At 41.3% G+C, this 25,301-nt stretch overlaps 1 protein-coding gene across 1 annotated transcript in view; it reads right to left on the reverse strand.

The window, feature by feature from the left end:
* The window catches only part of JPH1 (junctophilin 1), a 97,445-nt gene that overhangs the window by 2,318 nt on the left and 69,826 nt on the right, over positions 1–25,301 (reverse strand). The window contains exons 4-5 of the mRNA XM_090283748.1: positions 6,520–7,166; positions 21–116 (exon numbers count right to left, since the gene is read on the reverse strand). Coding sequence (XP_090139874.1) covers positions 36–116; positions 6,520–7,166 — 728 coding nt within the window. The 3' untranslated portion in view covers positions 21–35. The remainder of the gene's footprint in view (positions 1–20; positions 117–6,519; positions 7,167–25,301) is intronic.

Raw genomic sequence — 25,301 nt, forward strand, 5'->3', positions numbered from 1 at the left:
GAAATTAAGGCTCTTCTTACCTTTCCTAATTCTAATCAAGTTAGAAAGTGAACAAAAAGAATGGCCAGTCCGATATTCAACAGCATGACAAGGACAATCATGACTGAATTAGGGCCCTGGAAATAGAACAAAACACAAGCATAACTTTAATATTTTAATATCAGTACATAAATTAACTCACAAAAGCAATTATTAAAAATATAAGAAAACCAACACAGGTGCAGTAAATAAGGCATGAATAATGATAGCAGTTACAAAAGGTATAAACTAAAAATAGCAATACCATATTTAGATGAAGCCATTTCTGAACTTTCACTTAAAAATGAATCCAGTTAGGATTAAGTCTAAAATATGACCTAAAAAAATAATCTGCTACATTCACCTCAAAACATTGGGCAACAGTCTGTGTGAGATACATTTCACCTAACAAGGTTAGGAACTAACGTGGAGTAGATGTGCATTTTTTGTTAAGGCACAATCTGTACGAGGAAGAATTATTTCCTTGTAAACGCAGTTAGAATGTGTGAGTGAAACCTTAGGCAGTGAGGTCTACCAGGAAAAATTTCGGGAAAATTCAAAATGAGGTTCTCTGACTTTTGCTTTCTCTGGTCATCTTTTTGGGCACTGTCCTCCTTCCTTAAAGTAAAAACTGCAAGTGGGAAGTTGAACACTTCCAGAAATTATTTTAGGTCTAATTTTTTTGTCTGCTTATAACCCTAACATTTCAGAAGTTGTTATACTTAAGAAATCGCAGAATCCTATTTTGATAAGTGCTGCTGTAATATATATCACATAGCCCAAGGTTCCCTAAATTTGTTGGCTTGTTTACCAAAACAAACCAGCCTTATATGACGCACCTTTTCAGATTTTCCCAAGCTCAGCCACCTTGGTATTTACTATTAAAATTGTGTCTGATTCTTTAATAGTATTAAGTGTTCTAAATGTGGCCTCATGACTTAGGTGGGGGGTGGGTAGCCTTGTCCTTAAAGATGAGAAAACTAACATTGAAACTGTTAGTCCTCAAATGCTGTACTGTCGTAATTTTGGAGGATGGGCTTAGTGAGTGAGACTGGAACTGCCACTGGTCCTGTGCTCTTGCAGGGTCTAGGGCTTGGGTCACACATCCTTCAAGGAGGTCTCCTCCCTGGTAGAGGTCTGAGTGCATGTGCCATTTTTCTCTATTCCAGTACTTCATGCTTTACTGTCATTTTTATTAATTGCTGCTGTTCCCCTGAGACTGAATTCCACAGCAACAGGACCCTGCCTTGTTCACCACTGTGCATCCACATGTAGGGGTTGCCCAATTAATTCAGGCAACCAATGTTAAATGAAAACCTGCTCTCTTCTGGCACTTTGTTCACCACACCCATGTCACCTGGAAAGACTAATTCACTGCAGTAAGAGAAGAACAGGGTGATTAGAAAATCGTGGTGAGGGAAAGGAGGAAGTAGAAATGGGTACCCTTGACATAGGGATTATTAGGAAGAGGAAAAACACTACCTAGTTCCTAAACCTGAAGTAAATGAAAGGGAAAAAACAAACAAATAAAAACATTTACTGTAGGTCTTTGAGTGCCAGGCACCAAGAACTAAGATTCCTGTGTAAATTATTTTTTAAATTTCTTCACAAGTGATTATTAGTTCCATTTTACAGAGCTGTGAGGGTGTGTTGCCCAAGGTTACCCAGCCAGTGTGAACAAATTAGAAGTAGAATGAAGCTTTAGTCTACTCACTACAGATTTTCTTTACATCCCTCTGAAAGCTACAAGCCTTAGTTTAAAAATAATAATTTCCTATCAACTTATTTAAAATGATATTTCATTTATATCCTATGATTCCATTGTATCAGAAAAACATCACATTTCTGTAGCTACTGGTGCTTCTTTTAGGATACTTCTGTTGTAAATTATTAGGAGAGTACTAACCCAGGCAACTTCTCAATTATGGTGAACTCAGAACATATAATATGGGAAACTCTCATAACTCAGGAAATAATTCAGATGATATTTAACATCACAATGGCATGGAGATTAAGGAAATTCCATGAATACTATAAACTTTGATTAGATTTTGCTCATGAATGTGTTAAAAATTTTGGGATCATTTCAGCTCTCTTGGGTCACTGGATTTAATTCCCAATTCTGAAGGACAGTGACATGAAAGAAGATGAGGAAATTTTTCTGTTGGACATATATTTATCTTGTATATATTCTAATATACACATCCATTTATCCTACCATTTATAAAGCTATCTTTAAAGATGACTCAGTAAAAATGAGGGTAAACCAGCAACAACGTGTTCAAACAGCAACCAGGAGAAAAGTAAATTGTGTGACGCTGTGTTTAATAAGGCAGATATCAAAATGTGACCTCTGTGATCTTCAGCTGCCTCGCCGGGCACAGGGTGGAAAACTTTAAGGTGAAGTTTCATAAATATGACTGGTGGCCAGTTGTTGCTTAAAATAGCAAAATGAAAAAAAAATCAGTCTTGCTTTTCAAGACTGACTGGGACAGGTGTCATGAAGGAAGCTGTTGCAGGGGAAAGTGCAAGTCTTGCTTGGAAGAAAATCTGAGGCAGTTAGAACATAAAGTGCAGGAAGTCAAAATATGGAAAGTCTTTCTAACTCAAAATTAATCTTTTTTTTCTTTAAGAAACTATCTGCTCATTTAAATGGTGAGGATTTTTCTGCTAAAAGGTGTAGTTTATGTTGAATGCAAAACTTCTCCAAAAACATAAAAGAACAAAGCTTACTTTAGTATTAATAACAAAATTTAATTATATGGAGTGACTATTCTTATTGTGTGTGTGTGGTGTGAACATGATCTGACAGGAATGCTTTAAGTTTTACAACAATTCAAAAGAAATAACAGGTAAATCTCAAAATAAACTTGGAAGCTGATTAGAGTAATGGCTAAGAAAAAGTACAGGCAGTTTTCAGAAGACTTCTCACCAGTCTATCTGATAAGGCTCTCAAGACGCCTCCCTCTGCCTCCTACCTGAGTTGCAAGGTGGAAAAATCCTCCAAAACTTGTGGTATCGCATGAGTATATATGCAACCCTGGACCACAGGAGTCACAAATCTCTTCAGGGTGGGGAGATTGTAGAGTAATCCCTGCCAGTGTTTCCCTTCTCCCCATTCTCATAGTCAAGTAATTAATTTGCTCTAAATGTTAGCTTGTTACCCAGAAGATTTTCTAGATTTCTAGATCAATTGCCAGGGTGATCGGGAGGATGGGTCAGAGTTTATTGGAATATAGCAGGTTATCGAATAAGGTTGTTTTGTACAACATGGTTTCATTTAAGATTGAGGAGGAAAAAAATTGATTCCTGGCCAGTGCCACTGTTTATGTGGAGTTTTCCTGTCCTCCCCGTGTCTGTGTGGGTTCTCTCCTACATCCTAGAGATGTGCATGTGAGAGGCATTGTCCCAATCTGAGTGTGGGTGAGTGCTCTCTGAGCTTCTGGGACAGGCTCTGGACACACATGACCCTGAACTGCAATAAGCAGGTTAGAAAAGAATTTTAGTACTTGTTTTTATTCATCTTTCTTAAATATGTATATAGTTCCATTTATTTTAGTGTTTAATATTAGAAGTATTTTGGATCTTTATTTAGAAGCTTTGTCATGATTTTGTGACCAGAAATATGCTGTAGAAACTTAACTCTTGTTTATATCAATTAGCCTGTGGTGAACTGGTTTCGTTAAATGTCATTTCACTTAAAGTTGTGGTTTCCAAGAATCTATTGATGACGTTAAGTGATGACTTAACTGTATTTATCAGCTATTTATGCCTCAACTAGTAAAGTGTTGAAGCAAATTTGATAACAGGCAATGATTTTTTGAGCATTTACTGTGTGCTAGGTACCATGCTAGGAACCTTGTAAGTATTAACAATTCTATGATAGAGGATGAAGAAACAGTCACAGAGCAGTTAGAAACCTTGCCCCAGGAAAACCACACAGCTGGGATTTGAACCTAGGAAGAGTGGGAACACGGTTCACAGCCTCAGCCACCAGCCTATAGTGTCTTAATAAGTTGGTTGAAATTCTAGTTTCAGTTTGGCGAGCCACCGTACAAATGGCAATTCTGATTCAAACGGGGTCTGTCAGCTGCTCACAAAGAACACTAGCTGATTCAGTGTGGTTTTCCCGCAAATGTCCACTTTAGTGTGAATGTTTCTATGAATTTTCAAGTTGTTATTTATAAACCTCTAACTTATACAGTGTCTTTTAATCTCAAAATTGTATGTAGTACTCCTTAGTTTTAAAGGTTGTTCCTTGACTACCTTGATGTTGATTTTGTCACTTCCTAACTCTCCATAAAGAAAATAGATATCAGGATGTGAAAAGCAGCTTTTAGTTATTACTAGGAAGAGAAGGTTAATTGTTAAAATCTTCCCCCAAAGATGCAATGTCAATCCTGACTTCTGGTTCCCATGGTGGCAGAGGTGGGAGCTATTCATCCTGCTCATCCCTTGGGGTGGGGAAGGGAACCCTAGGACCAACCTACTGAGCTGGGAGATACTTGGCTAACTTCAAGAATCACACAATTCTGCACATCAGTGAAACGGATACTTTTTATAAACAAGGAGACTGTGAAGTTCATAGAAAAACTATTATGGTTAAAAGCTAGGTAACTCACCTAATTATAGGACACTGGGGCATATTCTTCCCTGTGGGCAGTTCTGGAAGTCAACTGAACCCCACTACTGGGAACCCAAAGCTATAAATTATAGGGCCTTGGTATTGTTTGAATTTCCCCCTTGTAAATTAGGCAAACTAATATAAATGTGAGGCTTTATTAATCTGTGAATAAAAATGCTGAAAACAAAATGAGAAGTGAATTATTACATTTAACAACTTCAATAGTGATAATATAATATATATTATAGGTATAATATCAGGATACTGAAATATCAGTGTTAAAACTTAAAACAAAAAAGAGTGCTTACTAAACAGCCAGAGTCTCAAAGTTAATTTGTTTTGAAAACCATCTATCCCTACGGGGGTTTACTCAGAAAGTTAATCCAGTTAATATGATTAATGTATATTTAGATAATTAAGAAGATTAGAATTTGGAAAAAAGGGTGGGAACCAGTGTTTATACACATTAGCACAGTCAACAAACCTAAGAAATTTCAAACATAAGTTAATTAAAAAGATGAATTTCAATTGTTTAACCCTGTGAGAAAATTAAACAGACTATAAAAAGAAACTGATGATTGTATTATATTCTTGTTGACCAAGACACTAATGCACACCTTTATGTAAATGTGTCTCTGAAATTACTAGTAAATATTGGGTTGGCTGTGGCTTCTTCCCTAAGCTAGGATAAACATGCAACACCTCTATTCCAAAGGCATATGAATAGATTGTTCAATTCTTTAACCAAAATTACTCAGTTTCAGATTTTATAAATTCTACAGAACTTGATAAAATATGAATTCCATATATCACTAACAAATATCATTTGAGATTTATCAATAATTGAAAGCTTTCTGGTTGAATAACACAAACCTTAAATGCTCAAGACTGATACTAAAACCAGCATCTACCAGAAGTCTGAAATTTCAGGAGCACAAACACTGTGAGCAGTTAGAAGATCAATGTAAATTTTCAGTTTGCATATGAGAAAGAAAAATATTCTAGCTGCAAAGCCTGGCTTTATGTAAAATCCAAACTAAATATTTATGAGAATAATTCACAATAGTTAGAAAATGTTCTTTTGTCTAACAGTGCTGACTGTTTTGGGGAGTCAAAAGGTGGGCTAATAACTTAGTAAATGGTGGTGGATTCCTCTTCCTAGCTTGAGCTCTAAAAGCGGCTGTGATTTCTTTGCAGCCATCAGGCAGTTAGCTATTGCTATGGACTGCATGTCTCTGTGCCTCCAGAATTCATATGTTGAAACCCTAATCTCCAATGCTACACATTTGGAAATGGGGTCTTTACGAGGTAATTTTAGGTCATGAGGGTAAAGCTCTCCTAATGGGTTAGTGCCCTTACAAAGAAGAGGCAGAGAGCATGCTTTCTCTCTCTCTCAGCTGTGTGAGGACACAGATAAGATGGCCTGTGGTCTATGAACCATGAAGTGGTCCTCACTGGGCACCAAATTTCTGGTGCCCTGACCTTGGAACTTCCCAGTCTCCAGAATGGTGAGGAATAAATGTGTTGTTTCAGCCACTCAATCTATAGTACTTTTATTATAGAAGTCTGAACAAAGCTACCAGGAAGTGCTGGGAAAGGCTTGCTAAAACACAATGCCGTCCAAGCTGGTCGTGTGTTAACCTACCTGAATGATGTCTAAGTGGGTGGGTGGCTGGCTGAGTGAACATGGAGGCATTCCTGCCCAGAGAGCTCCTTCCTGTCTCCAGCTACAAATGTGCTCAGATCTGCTCTAAGCAGCCCTGTGTTGTCAGTACTTTTGCAAGCCTAGTTGTCATCAGTGTGCAAGTCACCCCATGCTGCTACCTGAAAGAACCAGAGTGAGGAAAGGAAGAGACAACACGTTTTAGACAACTTACCGAATTGGCTTCTTTTTCCAAAGAAGGGCATGAATTGCTGCTCGCTGGATTCTTTGGTATAGCAAGTTCAGACTTCTTCGCTTTTGGCTCAGCTTTGCTTTCTTTGGCAACTGGTTTTGTCACAGATTTAGGGGGATTCCACTTGTTGGGTGACGGCTTGTGTATCAGTGCTGAGGAAGAGTGGCCGGATCCTTCATCTTCCTGCATGTCTTCTGGAGGGTGCTTGGAGGCATTCAGTTTCACGTAATAGCCATGGTACTCAGAATGCAGCTCCCCATTACTGGGGTTGGGGACATGGTGGCGGCCAGAGTACTTAGACTGGGGCACAAGTGCTCCCATCTCCTTTGAGGGAGCCTTTGACATCAAGGGCTTGTTGATGATGGCTGTCACCTGCTCATCAGCCACACTCTGTTTGTCTCGGTTGAGTCTGGCCCCTGGGCTGGGGTTCTGCTTCCTTGCAGGCTGTGGGGACGGCTGAGGAGAGTGCCTTTGTTTGGGACTTGCCTCAGGAGACCTTGGGGGTGTTGTACCTTTGCGATAAAAATGAGGAGATTCCTTTGGTGTAGGTGGCTTTTCTGGTACCTTTTCTTCTGGATTTTCTTTAGCATCTACACCTTCCTGAAATCTCTGTTTGATATAATCTGGGCCTGGGGGAAAAGGTGACAACAGAAAGGAAGGTGATAAAATAATAAAGCATAAAGGATCGTTCCTCATGGTGTGTATGTAAAGCAGGCCCTCAAATAACGTTGTTTTTGTTCGATGTCATTTCATGGTAGTGCTGATGAGATGCCCTAGGAACTTAACTTTCACTTACATCAATTAGCCTGTGGTAAAATTGGTTTTGTTATAGTTGTTTCACTTAAAGTCACAGAACCTACCAACAATGTTAAGTGCTATAGAGTAAGTCAGCTTAACCTTTGTTCTTTTTCTTCTAAATATACTTATGAGGCTTTGACTAAATACAAGCACATTTCATTCCCCAGGAAAAAAGATTATTTCCTGGTGAAAAAGTGTTTTGATGTTAATATATATGGTTATTTATACTATTTTGATAGCCATAAAAGTGAAACTGTTGTGACTTCTCTAATAATTGCACTGGTCATGCCTGCCTGCAGAACACTGAGGCAGACTGGTGTTGATGGAGCCCTGCTGACCACACCGTGACTATCTGCATATTCAGATGAGGTGGCATAACTAAAACACAAATCATACACTCTTATCGATGACGCTGACTCATGTGTTTAATTTTTAATAAATTATTTACAGTGAGACAAAACTGCAGATAACATGTTTTTAATTATCTTCCTTCAAAGGATCATTTCAAGTTCCTAGTTAGGAAGGTCTGTGGTTTATGTCATATGTTACAAAATAACACACATGGAGTCCTTCCCAGCACGGATTTGCACTGCAGGCATCAAGACAGGGCTGTTGTCTTTGACTCTCAGGTCTCAGGATTGTTTTCTTTTTCTGAATCCTTCAGGATTGTTTATAACAATCCCATGTTATTTTTATCAATGGGAAAGCTTTCATTTAAAAAAGGGCCCCTGGCGCATTGTTATTTTATATGGGAGCTCACAGGTGGTGTGAAGAGTAAAGAAACAAAGTACCGCACAAGATGGTACTGGCTGTGAATGTTTAAGGATGTCAGTGGTCCAGGCAAGGGGATATTGCTGGGGCACATAGGGACAGTGCCCCATCCAGTGCCCTCCTGCTAGGTACTTTACCTCTTAGCCCTTCCCCTAGAACCAGGTCATGTACATTCTCTGGTCACCACTCCACTCATCAGCTACTTCTCATGTCATGAGGTGAAGTCCGGGTCACATAGTGCAGCTGGCCTTCTGCTCTGCACACAGGCATGAGCTGACAATGCCATCTCTCCCGTATACAAGGGAGAAATCACCCTACCAATTTGCTTACAGGACTTGACCAGCTCTTATCAACTCCACAGCATCCTAATGTTCACTTTCCTTCTGGACCTCCAGCCCCGAGGGGCTGAAAAACAGTTATCCTGAGTTGTTAAAAATACATACTGCCTATTTACACTTTTAATTGTCCTCCCCTTGGTGCTCTGAGTTATAATTTATCATTAGGAGACTGCTATTTGTTATACGAGGTGTTTTCCAAAATTCCAAGTCTCACCAAAATCTTAGGAAGCAGGGGTTATCCTGCCTTTACTGATGTGAAAATAGCTGTAACAGCTGAAAAACCAAATGTCACAGAGTTCCTATGTATCCTTAAGATAAAATAGAATGCAGTATACGATGTAATATTTTAAGCCCACAAATGAGAATTCCTAAGGACCCACAATTATGGGTTGTACTTAGGGCCAAAAACATAATAGCTTTATGCCTCTTTACATCCTCCAGAAGACAAATCCACCTCTGGGAGTTCAAATTTCCCAAAGAAGTCATGATCACATGTCAACAATGGAGATCCCTTTTAAGCTCAGTATAAGCACACTCTTTTAAAAAGTCAACCATTTTCTTTTAAATTCTCCATCCACAATGGCAGGATGAATAGTGGACAAAGAGAAATGCCACTCGCGTGAGTGAAGAAAAGGGGGAAACTGCAGTTATTCAAAAGGGGACGTCTTTTCTAAATTTGTTCTTGGTGCTGAGATGGGGACATAGCACCCTGGGTGCTGTGCTTCACTTGTAGGCTGGCCCTATTACTTAGAACTCATTTAGGTCACCTGCACTGGTCTTCCATGGAAAGGCCCCTCCTCATCCAATGGAAGAATTGTTCTTACAGAACTCCTCCTTTGTCAGAACAGATGCTAAGTGACAGCTGATAGCAAGGAGGAGACTGAGGAAACACAGCTACAAGGGACTAATGATTTGAAGGGGGAAATTCAGGTAATTCAGTAATTGTGGGTCCAAGGAAAATTTAATTATTTTTTAAGGTCAGCACTTAAAGGATTATGCTTTAGTTATCTGGAAAAAGAGCACAAAGCCATAATCCTTGAACACAAAGCACATTTTCAAATGCTTTTAAATTTACAGTCTCATTAATAGTCCAAGTGGGGAATATCTGGCCACTGGAGGAATATGTATTAACAGGTTTACTGTTAATACAGCTATACTTTGGACTCCATTGAATATATTCATAACGTTTATTGACTCCCAAATACTAGTCTAATCACTCTCTCAGATCTATAGAAATCTGATGTGTTGCTTCTTTGTACACAGTTTCTCTGTCCCAAATGCATTAGAAAAGACATTTCTTATGTGATTACTTGTGCCCCTCTCCTAAGATGCAATTTTCAGGCATACTCATTCATCTTTATCTATAGGGACTCTGATAAAATTCAAAATCTATTGAGAACAAAGGATGTATTAGAAAGTTTGAAGTACACTCTAGCACTGTCAGAGTAAAAAACCAAACCAAACCTGAGCTTTATCATGCATTAAAAATAGCTGGGTAAGGGAGTAAATGTACTCCACAATAGTGGCTTTATAGCTGCTGCTTGTCAGAGGCATCTGGGTATGATTCCCAAAGACTTTGATTTAATGAGGATGAAGAAAAGCCTAGAAATCTTGGTTTAATAAATGTTCCAGGAGATTCTAATGTATCTAGTTATAGGTGTTTGAAAACATGCAAAAAATGTTGACTCATGGTGGCCCTAATTCCAACCTTATATCTAGTTGGAAATGATTCTAACATGATGCAGTCATATGGGGACTGGGCAGATGATATACAGTTAAAATTTTCAGAATAAGATTTAATGCTTTTGAAACAAGACATTTCATATAAGACAAAGGACAGAGTTGTTCCTGGACTGTTTTCTTGGAAGGCACACGTTGTACCTGCTACCTATTTGACAGGAAATTATGTCACCATCACCAGGCTAGCAGTAGGCAGCTGAGGAGATACAGGAATTTATGAAAAAGACTAGTCAGAACATGCTAGGGAGGAAAAGGATCGCAAATGCTGTATAAAGCATTTTCATCTGTTTTACAGATAGTATCTATGACTCTTAAAGGGTTTATTCCCTAAGGATGCCTGTTGGAATATAGGTCATGTGCTCAACAACATCCCACACAATAGGAAACAACGTCCAGCAAATGTCATCCACCAACACCGAAAGGTCACTTGTTACAGTGGGCAGGAAGGCTCAGAACTGCTATGGCAGATGGTAACAAAAGGGCACCCAGCCATTTCCCACAGGTGAGCCTTGGTGGGCTGGATTGGGGCAGAAGGAGCGCCATGAAAATTTCCCCTGAAACAAATGCCCTGATAGCAAATGCTATAGCTACATCAGAAGTAATGAAATAGAAATGAGGTATCCTTTATGGAGACTGCCCTTCAGTAAAGTAGAACCACACTGAAAACATTTTAAAAGATTATGTGGCTGGCAGGATAATCACTTTTGTATGCAACATGGGGAGAAAACCACTTTCCTGCAGGACTTCAGTCCTGTCTCTGACAATACTGCAGTGTTTGAACACAGCCACAGCAGTCTAGTTTGCAGGATGTCCATTCCTGTCCCTTGCATTTGGCTAGCACTCAAGATACAGTTGTGAAACTGAATGAGGTAGTGGTAAAATAACCACCCAAATCATGAATTATTCATTTTATATCAACTGCTAGATTATTCCATTTCTCATTTTCTATGAAAAACTGGTTCAAATTTTGTCAAATAAGTTGAGAAGCTATCTATTCCAGAATGCTTTCTTTGTCTCAACCATAAAAATTACATATGATAGGTGTAGAAAATTATGAAATGAAAATGTGCTTTATCTCTAAAGATTTATTTAATTTAAAATTTTTATTGAGTTTATTGGGGTGATATTTGTTAATAAAAATTATAGGTTTCAGCTATACAATTAAATAATACATCTTATGTATATCATATTGCATGCCCACCACCTGAAATCAAATGTCTACTTCGGTTACCATTTATTCCCTCTTTATCCTCCTCTACCTACCCCCACCCCACTTTCCCTCTCGTCACCACCATACTGTTGTCTGTGTCTATGAAATTGTTTTGCTTAATCCCTTTACCTTTTTCACACAGCCCCAACCCCCTCCTCTCTGAATACTGTCAGTCTGTTCCATGAATCTATGCCTCTGTTTCTATTTTGTTAGTTAATTTTGTTCATTAAATTTCACATATAGGGACTTCTGGCCAAGATGGAGGCGTAGACAGACATGCTGCGTCTCCCTCCACAACTAAGAAGGAATACAACTACCTCAAAACTAGAAACAACCAGAAGTTCCAGAAAACCAAACTGCATGGAAGTCCAGCAAACAAAGATATAAAGAAGAAATACTCATCCAGACAGGTAGGAGGGGTGGAACCGGAGAAGAGAGGACGTGGTGTGGTAATGGCAGCAGTGGCGGCAGCAACAGGCCGGTGGAAAGTGCACTCACATGTTTTAAAAAGTCAGGAGGGACACCTGGGGAGCTTTCACAGCTCCTCACTGGACCTCGCAGCTCATGGTCCCAGCACCGGGGAAAATTAAGCCTCATTGGTTCTGATTGTGCAGACCAGTGGGGATTCGGGTGGAGGCAGAAACTGCCGATCTTGCAGCAAAGTCTGCTTGTTTAAAGGGCCCCCACAGTCTTAGAATGTCCACAGACCCACCTCCTCTGGTAACGACAGCCAGGACAGCAGCTAGACGGGCACCAGTCAGGTGTGGAAGTGGGAGAAGTTCCTGGAAAAGGGGTGAGTGCTGGGCAGGTGGCATTGTTCCCTCTCGGACCCCTCCCCCACAAACAGCGCCACAACATGGTGAAACAGGTCACCCTGTACTGATGAATCCCTAAGGCTCCGCCCCTTACAACATAACAGGAGCGACAGCTCTACCTGGGACGTGGAGGCAAACAAACACAGGATCCTGTCAGTATGAGGAGACAGAGAAGTATGGCCCAAAAGGGGAAAGGGATCAAGGTTCCAGTGGGAGAACTAAGTGATGGAGAGATAGCCAACCTAACAGATGAGGAGACAGACAACCTAAAAGATGCAGAATTCAAAACACTGGTGATAAAGATGCTCACAGGCTTGTCAGATATGCTTGAGTATGGCAAACGCATAAGAGAAGTGAAAGTTATGCTAAGTGAAATGAAGGAAAATCCACACAAAACCAATGGTGAAGGGAAGGAAACCGTGGTTCAATCAATGATTTGGAACATAAGGAAGAAAAAAACAGCCAACCAGTGCAGAATGAAGAAGCAAGAATTGAAAAAAAATGAGGAAAACTTCCCAAATTTTGTGAAGGAGATGGACATACAGGTCCGGGAAGTACAGAGGGTCCCGGGTGAGCTGGACCCAGAGGGGAACACACCAGAATGCATCATGATTAAGATGCCAAAGGTGAAAGATAAAGAGAGAGTCCTGGGGGCAGCAAGAGAGAGGCGGAGAGTTGCCTACAGGGGAGTGCCTGGCAAGCAGTATTCAATGTGATGAAAGGCACCTGCAACCAGGATTACTCTATCCAGCAAGGCTATCATTTAGAATGGAACGGCAGATGAAGTGCTTCCCAGACAAGGTAAAGCTAAATGAGTTCATCATATTCAAGCCATTATTATATGAAATGTCAAAGGGACTTAAGAAAAAGATCAAAACTATGAACACTAAAATGACAACAAACTCACAACTATCAACAACTGAATCTAAAAACAAAAACAAAATCCAACTAAGCAAACTAGAATAGGAACAGAATCATAGGTATAGGGATTATTTGGAGGGTTATCAGCTAGGAGGGGGGAAGGGGAAGAAATGGGGATATGGTGCAGGAATTAAGAAGCATAATCGGTTGGTACAAAATAGACAGTGGTAAGTTAAGAATAATATAGGAAAGGGTGAAGCCAAAGAACTTATATGCACAACCCATGGACATGAACTAAGGGGAGGTGGGATAGCTGGAGGGTAGAGGGGTACTGGGTGGAGGAGAACAATGGGGGAAAAGATTGGAACTACTGTGAAAACATAATCAATAAAATACACTAAAAAAATTTCACATATAATTAAGATAACATGGTACTTGATTTTCCCTCATTGACTTATTTCGCTTAGCATAATACTCTGTGGGTCTATCAATGCTGTGGCAAACAGTAAGATTTCCTTATTTTTTATGGTTGAGTAGCTTTCCATTGTGTAAATGTACTACAGCTTTTTTATCCCCCAGCTACTGGTGAAATTTGGGCTGCTTCCAAATTTTGGCTCTTGTGCTAATAAATAAAGCTGCATTGAACATAAGGATGCATATATTCTTTTGAATTAGAACATAAGGATGCATATATTCTTTTGAATTAGTGTTTCAGGTTTCTTTTGATAAATTCCTAGGAGTGAAATCACTGGGCCATAAAATAGTTCAATTTTTAACTTTGAGGTATCTTCATGCTGCTTTCCACAGTGGCTGCACCAATCTGCATTCCCAGCAATAATGCCTGAGTCTCTCTTTCCTCCACATCCTTGCCAACATTTGTTGTTTGTTGATTTATTGATGATGGCCATATTCACAGGTGTAAGGTGATATCCCATTGTGGTTTTAATTTTCATTTCTCTGATGATTAGTGATGTAGAGCATTTTCTTATGTGCCTATGGGGCATCTGTATGCCCTCCTTGGATAAGTGTCTATTCAGGTCCTTTGCCCATTTTTTAATTAGATTGTTTGTTTGTTGGTATTGAGTTTCATTAAGTTTTTCATAAATTTTGGATATTAATCCCTTATCAGATGTACAATTGGCAAATATGTTCTCCCATTCAGTGGGCTGTCTTTTTATTTTGTTGGTTTCCCTTGCTGTGCAAAACCTTTTTAGTTTGATGTAGTCCCATTTGTTTATGGGACTTGCCCAAGGAGATATATTAGAAGAAATATTGCTATGAGAAATCTCAGATTTTACTGCCCATGTTTTCTTTTACCCTAGGATATTTATGGTTTCATGACTTAACTTGAAGTCTTCAATCCATTTTGAGTTTATTCTTGTGTATGGTTACTCTGGCTGGTTTGGCTCAGTGGATTGAGCGTCGGCCTGCGAGCTAAGTGTCGCTGGTTCGATCTTCCAGTCAGGGCACATCAGAGAAGGAAAACTCTGACTCCAAAAAACCTCCGCTGCCTTGCGGCATACCTCTTCAGGGGAAAGGCTAAGGGAGTAAACCCCGACAGAAAATCCGGAGCCGGAGTCCCTAAGGCGGTTTGACGTTGTAGTCAACACCGGCAACTCCTGCGGCGCACCTGAAGCCAAGCTGTATTGACTCCGTCTTTCCCTTGGACCCTTTAGCTGCGAAGAGAGGGGGGGTCTGCTGCATGGGCAACAGCAGACCCTCCATATCACCCTGCCCAGGCTCTGTAGCTTCAGCTTCACTGGAGAGGACACTCCAGCGTCATCACAAGATGTCGATTCAACACGGGAGGAGACAGATACCGTGTCACTCCCGAGTTGGACTGCACAGCCATTCTCGGCGGTGCAGATAGACTCTTAAGAAGCTACACCAACGTCTCTCGAGACGGACGGCTGCCGCCGCCGACGATGGTGTAAGAAGGTGGTCTAGTTTCATGTTTTTGCACGTATTTGTACGATTGTCCTAACACCGTTTATTGAATAGGCTATCTTTACCCCATTGCATGTTTTTGCTTCCTTTGTCAAATAGTAATTGACTATAGAGGCATGGATTGATTTTTTTTAATTTTTAAAAATGTTTATTGATTTTAGAAAGGAGAAAGGGGAAAGAGGGAGAGGGAGAGGGAGATGGGGAGGGAGGGAGGGAGAGAGAGAGAGAGAGAGAGAGAGAGAGAAACACTGATTGGTTGCCTTACATAGGGGATTGAACCTGCAAGGTATGTGTCCTGACCAGGAATCAAACCCCCAACCTTTTGGTTTATGAGACAATGCTCCAACCAACTGAGCCACACTGGCCAGGGCTATATGTCTGTTGTGCCAGTACCATGCTGTTTTGATACTATGGCCTTGTAGTGTAATTTGATATGAGGTAGCATAATTCTTCCAACTTTGTTCTTTCTCAGATTGCTATTTGGGTAGTTCTGTAATTCCATATAAATGTTTGGGATACTTGTTTTATTTCTATGAACTATGCCATTGGTATCTTGATAAGAATTATGTTGAATCTGTAGATTGCTTTTGGTAGTATGGACACTTTAATGATGTTAAGTGTTCCTATACATTAACACAGAATAGGCTTCCACTTATTTGTATCTTCTTCAGTTTCTTATAATTTACACCCTTGGTTACATTTATTCATAGGTGTTTTTTTTTAATACAATTGTAAATGGGGTTGATTTCTTAGTTTCCATTTCTGGTAGTTCATTATTGGTGTGTATAAATAAATGCAACTTAGCCTGGCTGGTTTGGCTCAGTGGATTGAGCGTCGGCCTGCGAGCTAAGTGTCGCTGGTTCGATCTTCCAGTCAGGGCACATCAGAGAAGGAAAACTCTGACTCCAAAAAACCTCCGCTGCCTCGCGGCATACCTCTTTAGGGGAAAGGCTAAGGGAGTAAACCCCGACAGAAAATCCGGAGCCGGAGTCCCTAAGGAGGTTTGACGTTGTAGTCAACACCGGCAACTCCTGCGGCGCACCTGAAACCAAGCTGTATTGACTCCGTCTTTCCCTTGGATCCTTCAGCTGCGAAGAGAGGGGGGGTCTGCTGCATGGGCAACAGCAGACCCTCCATATCACCCTGCCCAGGCTCTGTAGCTTCAGCTTCACTGGAGAGGGCACTCCAGCGTCATTGCAAGATGTCGATTCAACATGGGAGGAGACAGATACCGTGTCACTCCCGAGTCGGACTGCACAACCATTCTCGGCGGTGCAGATAGACTCTTAAGAAGCTACACCATCGTCTCTCGAGACGGACGGCTGCCGACGACGAAATGCAACTGATTTCTGGATACTTATTTTGGGTCCTGCTGCTTTACTGAATTCAGTGATCAGTTCTAGTTGTATTTTTTGGAAGAAATCTTTAGGGTTTTCTATAAACAGTATCATACCACCTGCAAATAATGACAGTTTACTTCTTCCTTTTCCATTTCGATGCCTTTTATTTCTTCTTCTTGTATGATTGCTGTAGCTAGGATTTCCACTACAGTGTTGAATAAAAGTGATGAAAGTGGTCATCCCTATCTTGTTTCTGATCTTAAGGGAAACACTTTTAGTTTTTCCCATTGAGTGTGATATTGGCTATGGGTTTGTCATATATGGCTTTTTCTATGTTATGTACCCTCTATTCAATTTTGCTGAGAGCTTTTTATTATAAATGGGTGCTAGATTTTGTCAAATACCATTTCTGCATCTATTCATATAATCATGTGAGTTTTATCCTTTGTTTTGTGTATGCGTTGTGTCACATTTATTGATTTGAGAATATTTTATTAACCTTGCATCCCCAGAATAAATCCCACTTGATCAGGGTACATGATCTTTTGTATGTACATCTGGATCTGGTTTGCTAATATTTTGTTGAGGATTTAGCATCTATGTTCATCAGGGATACTGGGCTACAATTTTCTTTTTTGTAGTGTATTTATGTGCTTTTGGAATTAGGATAATGTTGGCCTTGTAAAATGAGCTTGGGAGTCTTCCCTCCTCTTAAATTTTTTGGAACAGTTTGAGGGTAGGTTCTGCTCTGGTCTTTATTACTTCTTTTTTTCTGGTCACTTTGGGCTTAGTTTATTGTCCTTTTTGTAGTTCCTTTAAGTGTAAATTTAGATTCTTTATTTGAGATTTTTCTTGTTTCCTGAGGTAGGGCTGTAATGCTATGACTTTCCTTCTTAGGACTGCTTTCGCTGTGTCCCATAAATTTTGGGTTGTTGTGTTCTCACTTTGATTTGTTCCAAAGTATCTTTTATTTTCTTCCTTTATCTCATTGTTAACCCATTTACTGTTTACTAACATGTTATTTAGCTTCCATGTCTCTCAGTTTTTTTCTTGTGATTGATATCTAGTTTCATACTGTTAGGGTCAGAGAAGATGCTTTTAATGATTTTACTCTTTTTAAATTCATTGAGACTTGCTTTGTGTCCTAACATGTGGTCTATCCTAGAAAATGTTACATGTGTGCTTTAAAAGAATGTATATTCTGCTACTTTGGTGTGAAATCCTTTGAAAATATCAATGAAACCCATCTGATCTAGTGTATAATTTAAGGCCACTGTTTCCTTATTGATTTTCTGTCTGGAAAGTCTATCCATTTTCTGTCAATGTGGTGTTAAAATCTCCTACTATGACTGTAGTACTGTCAATATTTTCCTTTATGTCCATCAAGATTTGCTTTACATATTTAGCTACTCCTATGTTGGGTGCATAAATGTTTACAAGGGTTATATCTTCTTGTTGGATTGATCTCTTTAACATTAAGTAGTGACCTTTTTTGTCTCTTATGATAGCCTCTGTTTTAAAGTCTATTTTCTCAGATAAAAGTATTGCTGCCACTGCTTCCTTTTTTCATTTCCATTTGCATGAAACATCTTTTTCCATTTCCTTTGTTTTAAAGTCTATTTTCTCAGACAAAAGTATTGCTGCCACTGCTTCCTTTTTTCATTTCCATTTGCATGAAACATCTTTTTCCATTTCCTTACTTTTAGTCAGTGTGCATCTTTCATTGTGAGGTGGGTCTCTTGTAGACAGCATATGCATGGTTCTTATTTTCTTATCCATTCAGCTACTCTATGTTTTTTGATTGGACCATTTAAGCCATTTACATTTCAAGTGATTATTGATAGGTATGTATTTATTGCTATTTTATTCTCTCTGTTTTTTTTCTTCTTTTTTGTCTTAAAGAAGACCCTTTAACACTTTTTGTAATACTCGTTGGTGGTAACAAATTTCTTTAGCCCTTTCTTGTCTAGGAAGTTCTTGATTTCTCCTTCAATTTTAAATGATAGCCTTGCTGGGTAAAGTAGCCTTGGTTGTAGGTCCTTGCTTTTCATCACTTTAAATATTCCATGCCAGTCCCTTTTGTTGGGATATCAGCTGACAGTTATGGGAGCTCCCTTGTAGGTAACTGTCTCTCCCTTGCTGCCTTTAAGATTCTCTTTGTCTTTAACCTTTGACATTTTAATTACCATGTGTCTTTGTGTGGGCCTCTTTGGGTTCATTTTGTTTGGGACTCTCTGTGATTCCTGAACTTGTATGTTTTTTCCTTTACCAGATTAGGGAAGTTTTCAGTCATTTCTTCAAATATTGTCTCCATCCCTTGCTTTCTCTTTCTCTTTGCCTTCTGGCACCCCTATGATGCAGATATTGTTTTATTTCATGTTGTCCCAAAGTTCTCTTAAACTATCTTTATTTTATATATATATATTTTCTTTTTGTTGCTCTGACAGGGTGTTTTATGCTATCTTGCTTTCTAAATCACTGATTTGATCCTCTGCTTCATCCAACCTACTTTTTTGAACACCATATCTGATAATTGCTTGCCTCCATTTCATTTAGTTTTTTTGTTTTTTTTGTTTTTTTTTCTGGAGGTTTCTCCTGTGCCTTCATTTTGAGCATATTTCTTTGTCTTCCCATTTTGTCTGCTTCTTTGTGTTTGTTTCTGTGTATTAGGTAGATATGTTATGACTCCCAGTCTTGGCAGGGTGGACTTATATAGGTGTCCTGTGGGACACAGTGGCTCAGTCTCCTTAATCACCTGAGCTGGGAGCTCCAGGAATGTCTCTTGTGTGGGTTATGTGAGTCCTCCTGTTGTAATTGAGTCTTTATTGCTACTGGCCTGTTGGTGCATGGAGTTAACCCTCAGGCTGGCTAACTGTGAGGATCAACGCTGACTACAGTGTATGAGGTGATATGCAGGTGCTGAACTCTTAAGATGGAATTTGCCTCAGCAGAGTCTGGAGCCTGCCAAGATTTCCCTTTGAATATGCTGCTTATGAGGCTAATTAGATACTGTTCTGATGCTGTCTGAAGCTGGCTATTGGGTGTGTTGGTTTTGAGGCCTATTGGTAGAGACTCTGATGCAATGCAATGTCAGACACTGTCTGTGACTGGCCCTGGACAACCTGGTTGGAGCTACAATGCAATTCACATTTTGTGGCTGCCTCTGCTGGGCCTGGGTGTCCTCAGGAAGAATCAAGCTGTGCACCAAGGCCAGCTTTATCAACACTGGCCTGAAGGCAGGTCAGCAAAATTTCAAGGACCCCAGTATATGCCTATGCCTGCTGGCTGCTTATTAGGCTCAGCTATTGAAAGAGACTCTGGGAGTACTCAAATTGCATGAGTTAGATTCTCAGTCAGCAGGTAGGGATGAGTATTGTTCATGAGACTGATACAGGTTCAAAGCTGGTAGCAATGCTGGGTCTGAGGACACTCAGCAAACATCCCAGGGTATACCCTGTCTTGCTGACCTTGACTGGGTGCTTACACACCTCTGTGGTTGGGCAATTCTCAGGGAGTCATCAGGGTGGGTCTAATGGAGTTTATCAGGCCCAAAGAGACCAAGGTTTGTGTGTGTGAAAGGAGGCCTCTGTGTTGGTCTGGCATGTGTGGAAAGAATGATCCCTGTCTTAGAGCCACACAATTCAGTCTGTCCCATGTTCTCCTAGGATCCTGACCTTAGCAGGGCAAGGCTGATGGGAGTTTGGAGTTATAGGGCTAGTGGATCTCCCATGAAGTGAAGATGCCAGTCAGGCTTGGCAAAAGGTAGGCTGGGGAGTGGCCCATGCCAACAGCCACACAATTCAATGTGTTCTGAATTCTGCCTATACCTTATCAAGGTGAATCCACCAGGAACAAGGATAGTGAGGCTAGTGAATTTCTCATGAGGGGGAGGCTCCAGTCATGTTCATAGGAAAGTGGGGGAATGGCCCAAGCCCCAAAGCCACACAACTCAGTCACTGACACCTTGGCCCAGGCAGCTGACTCATCAGCAAGGCATGAGCTCCATGGCAGGGGAGAGGGGTAGAGGATGGAGTACAGACAGGCAGTCCAGCGGGTGGAACTATTGTATTCCCTCAGGCTGATGATGTCTGTGATATGAGAGAGTGACTCAGTACAGTGATCATGGAGGGTCTCCCTTCAGCTGTCTCCTCAGAGCCACAAACTTCAGTCTCTCCTCACACAGCTCTAGTCCTCTCTGCTCTTCCTCTTCCAGAGCCTAGGGTGAGTGGCTATAAATGATATTTGTGTGTCAGCCCTTTAAGAGGGCACCTATGTCTATAGCAGACTTCCATCTGTCCCTGGTGGACAGAATTCCTGCTGATTTTCACAGCCAGATATTATATGTGTAGCTCTTCTTGACACTCTGGGCTGGTAAGCCTGGCTTGAAGCTGAGATCCCCGACTCCTCAGGGGAACAGCCCACTCCCTCCCTACACAGCTGAGATATCCCTCTGGACCTCAGCTGCTGTCCATGGAAGTGGGATTAGCCCATTTTCCTCTCTCTCCTTCCTACCAGTCTCAATGTGGCTTCTTCTGTAAATCCTTGGTTGTAAGACTTCTCTTCAGCTAGTCTTCAGTTGGTTATTCAGGTTGCCTGCTCTACATTTTAGTTGTAATTCCAGTTTGGTCCTGGGAAGAGATGTGTGTAACTTCCACCTACTCCACTGCCATTTTGGATCCCTTCTCTAAAGACTTCTAATTCATAACAGAAATGTGAACACAGGCCCATAATAACCTATGCCAAAGTCTTCGTATTTTTACTTAAAATAATAAATTTACTGTGTGTTTGCAAATACATACTGCTAGGATTGAGTGTGCTCTCCATATTCATAGGTTGAAGCCATAAGCCCGCATTGTGATGGTACTTGGGGGTGTGGAGATTGGGAGGTAAATAGGATTAGATTGTATCATGAGTGTGAAACCCTTATGATGGAATTGGTGTCCTTATAAAAAGACGAAGACAGTAGAGTTCTGTCACTCTCCTTACATGCACCCAGGAGAGATGAAGTAAAAACTCAGGGAGAAAAAGGCTTTTACTAGAACCTGACAAGGTAGGAAAGGTACCCAGCTCCCTTTTCTTCCCCTATCTCTTATCCTTCAGGGGAGGAGTACAGCAGTCTCCCAGCACTCACCTCCCTTTCCTTTTCTACCTTCTTCTCATCCTTGAAAAGAAGAGGGGAAAAATCTCCCTAGTATCACCTCACTTTCCTTTCCCCACCTACCTCTCATCCTTTGAAAGAAGTGAGGAGAATTCTGTGCACCACACACCTCCCTTTACTTTTTTCTACCAACCTTTCTTTCCTTTTTCTACCTACCTTTCGTCCTTTGAAAGAAGTGAGAAGATGTCTCCACAGCACCCATATCCCTTCCTTACCTAACTCTCATACTTGGAAAGAAGTGGGGAAAATTCTCCCCATCACCACCTCCATTTCCTTTCTTCTTTTCCTTGAGAAGTCTCTCCAGCACCATTTCATATCTACCTCTCATCCTTTGAAGAAAGTGAGATGTCGCCATAGCACCCATATCCCTTCCGTATCTACCTCTTGCCCTTGAGAACAAGTGAGGAAATGTCTCCCCACCTCCCTAGCTACTCTCATCCTTGGGAAGAACTGGGGAGGAGGTCAACCCTCTCCTTTCTGTTCCCTGCCTTTCTGTACTGGGCTTGCTATCTCTGAAGAGGGGCTCACTGTAATATGTTTGCCACATTCTACAGCAGTTTCTTAGTCCTTTTTAACCCATGCCCTGTCACTCCCCCAACTGATAAACATAAGAATTCTACACCTGCTCAATATCACTTAATGGTAAAAACAAGGTAAGTATTTTGACTAAAAAGAAATTGTATCAGTAAGACAAACAACCATACATACATAGTTTCTTGATCATACTGTTACCATGTCCCACTCCCCCTTTCTTAGTGACTACTTGAAGTCTCATCTTACCTATCCTGGCTTAGTAGCCTGATTTCCACTGCACTTGAAGCAAAGTGACCCTTGGGGCAGACTCCCATTGCCACCAAGGCTCACAAGACGAATGCAGAACACCAGAAGGCCAACTCATTATTTTACTACAACCAGTTTTTTTTTTTTTTTTTTTTTTTTTTGCTGCCACCCCTGACCCCAGCGCAGGAGGGGAGGCCAGGGGACAGAAGACCGCAGCGCAGAGAGGGGCCCCTTCGGTCTGGGCACCGGAGGGGCGCGGGGTAGCCATCCTCCAGCCTCCGGGCCCTCGCTCCAGTCTGCCCAATGGCAAGGGGGGGGGCCTGCGGGCAGGCCCTGGAAGCAGCAGGGTCCCAGATGGGTCTGGAAAAGCAAACCAGACACCCCACGTACACTACCGCCCCCCCCCCCCCCCCGCACAGTTGTCTGAGGAGTAAACTTAGAAGTTCCCGCGCAAGGTTCAGCAGGGGTTCCTGGCAAGCGGGCGCTCGCGGGGCCCCGTAGAGCTCAGCGTCACGCTTGATGGAACCAGGCAGTGGGGTTGCTGCCGTGGGCCTTCCCGAGGTCCCTCCCGGGACCCACGTGCGTCAGCTCCGACCAACGCTCCCGCACCGTCTCGCCTCCAGTGCTCTGCGCCCCCCAGCCGCAACACGGCCGCCGCAGAGGGGCTGGGGTTCGCCGCTCTTGAGTTCGCGCTGCGCGGGGCGGGGAGGGCCGGCGCGGCCCTGTTCCCATCCGTGCTGTCTGGGTTGGTGCCCCCCAGCCCCACACGCGCTGAGCGCCTGAAGTGAGGGACTGAGTGTTTAAGTTTTTAAAATTTTTAATTGACTTAAATGTATTAGTCACGTGTGGGTAGTGGGTGCCTCGTGCACAGCATAGGTACAGCATTCGGAGGAAGAACTGACCAGAGAGCACTGTGAGACACAGCTGAATGTGCTCAGCCGGCAAGGGGGAGCCACACCTTACAACCAGTTTTAATGTCACATAGGACAGGGGTCTTGTACTGATACCACCAGTGCATGCTCTCCCTGTGGTTGACCTGCACCAGAAGTGCAACCAAAATGAGAAGGTTGATGTTGAACATGGAATCAGGAAATGATGCATAAGATGAATCAAATTTCTGAAGGCCCGACACTCAGCTAGCCTGATGCAGCCAATTCCTCAGTGGGGTGATCTTGCCAATCAAGCCAGGCACCATTGGCGACAGTTCCCTGCATCCTTCTCCATAACAGAGATGTCCTTCCAATACAACTGCTACCTTCTATCTTACGTTTTGGCTAAGGCTCCTCTTTCCTCTGGACAGTCTTTGGATAGGTGCTGCCCAAACTTTCCTCTATGCGTCTTTTTTTCTATACTCTTTGGATAACTAATTCTTTCTTTAGATGTTTTAATACACTCAATCAGGTTTTAAGGAAATTTGCAACACTGAAGCCCAAGCAATCATTTATGAGCACTTTATATATCTCTGTGCATTTTAAAATTAAAAAGCTTAAGTGGGTTCATTTTAAAATTAAACTCTCATAGGGCAACCTTTCTCTAAATTCTTGGGGGATGACCTGCTGTGTCACTCAAAACTCATGGCAGCATATATTTCTGTGCATGTATACAGTCACTTACACACATTCACACCTGTTTGTATGTTTTTAAATTAGAATTTAACCCTTTACTCAAAGTCATCCAACAGGGCCAGATTATTTTTTCTTGGTTTCTAACTGAACTGCAGAATCATACAATTTTGAACTCAAAGCATAAGATTTAACAAAGATGGTAAACATGTGAAAATAATGCCTGCTCCTGAAGTAGTTAACTTACCATGGAAGTGAAAAAAATGCCAGCTCTGTTTGCATGACACATGCACTCCCAACAATGGAATCATTTATATCTGAGATATACAAATGAAATGAGCAGCCTGAGTTAGAAAAAGTACTTGAAAAACCTTTTAAACATGTCTGATTTGCTCACCCTGTAATGCAGAGGGGAAAGTATGGGTTATGCTCCCTTGAGAAGATCAATAACACTCAGCACAGAAAAGACTTTCCAGACAGTTGCTGAAGAAAGTGCTGGCTGTGGGTCAAAAAGGCTACAGGCACCCCTCTCCCCGTGGCTCTTGTCTCAAATAAAGCCGTTGTTGTCATGCTTTCCTATGGGGATATATTCATTACAGAATTACAACTAGCTTCCATGAAGCCATTCTCACTCAGAAAGGGTGGAATTACATTTTCCCACAATAATTTTTATCCCTCAAATGCTTTTACACCATAAAAGGCTTTTAAAACCATTTTTGTCTGGGAAACTGAGATGACCTTCCATATCGCTTACCTCTTGGTAACACCTAATAGAAATCTATAGGGACCCCATTCCCCAACAGAATTAACAACAGAATTCAGGAATTAGCATCTGCAGACAACAAGAGGAAGTCTGTCTTTTTTCAAATCAGCTTAGCTACTGCTGACTGTTGAAGCAGTATGGCTTCCTGACAATGCCAACCAAGTTGGGGAGGAATGTGACAGTCTCTCTTGGGTGGCTGAATCCCATTCCCAGCTCTCACACCTTACAACAGGTAGTTTGCCAATGTACTTAGATACCAGGGAAGAGTGTTCATGTCACACCAGAATACAGTTTCTTTGGACCTGAGGTTCCCATAAAAATTGGAAAGTTTCCCTTTCCTGATCAAATAGACATGCATATTAAATGATTTCAATCTTAGCCAGAGGGTTAAAATAATGCACACAAAGGAAAACACCCATTATCACTGGCAGCCTCCCTTGAACTGTTACAGAAGTCACTCACTCTGTGACAACTCCATCACTCAACAGGACTGGGTCTTACCCCAGCCTCTTTCATAAAAACTGAGTCTTCTTAACCTGGCTTTTTACTGTCTTCACTCCTTGCAGAAAAAAATTACCATTTTATTTCCTTCTCTTTTCTCCATCTTTTATTACAGCCAACTTTCTAGCTTTTATATGGATCTTGCTATTCTGTACACTTTGACTTACCTTGTTCATTTAA

Source organism: Furipterus horrens, unplaced genomic scaffold (assembly GCF_987537825.1).
Source record: "Furipterus horrens unplaced genomic scaffold, mFurHor1.1.pri manual_scaffold_7, whole genome shotgun sequence".
Taxonomy (NCBI): domain Eukaryota; kingdom Metazoa; phylum Chordata; class Mammalia; order Chiroptera; family Furipteridae; genus Furipterus; species Furipterus horrens.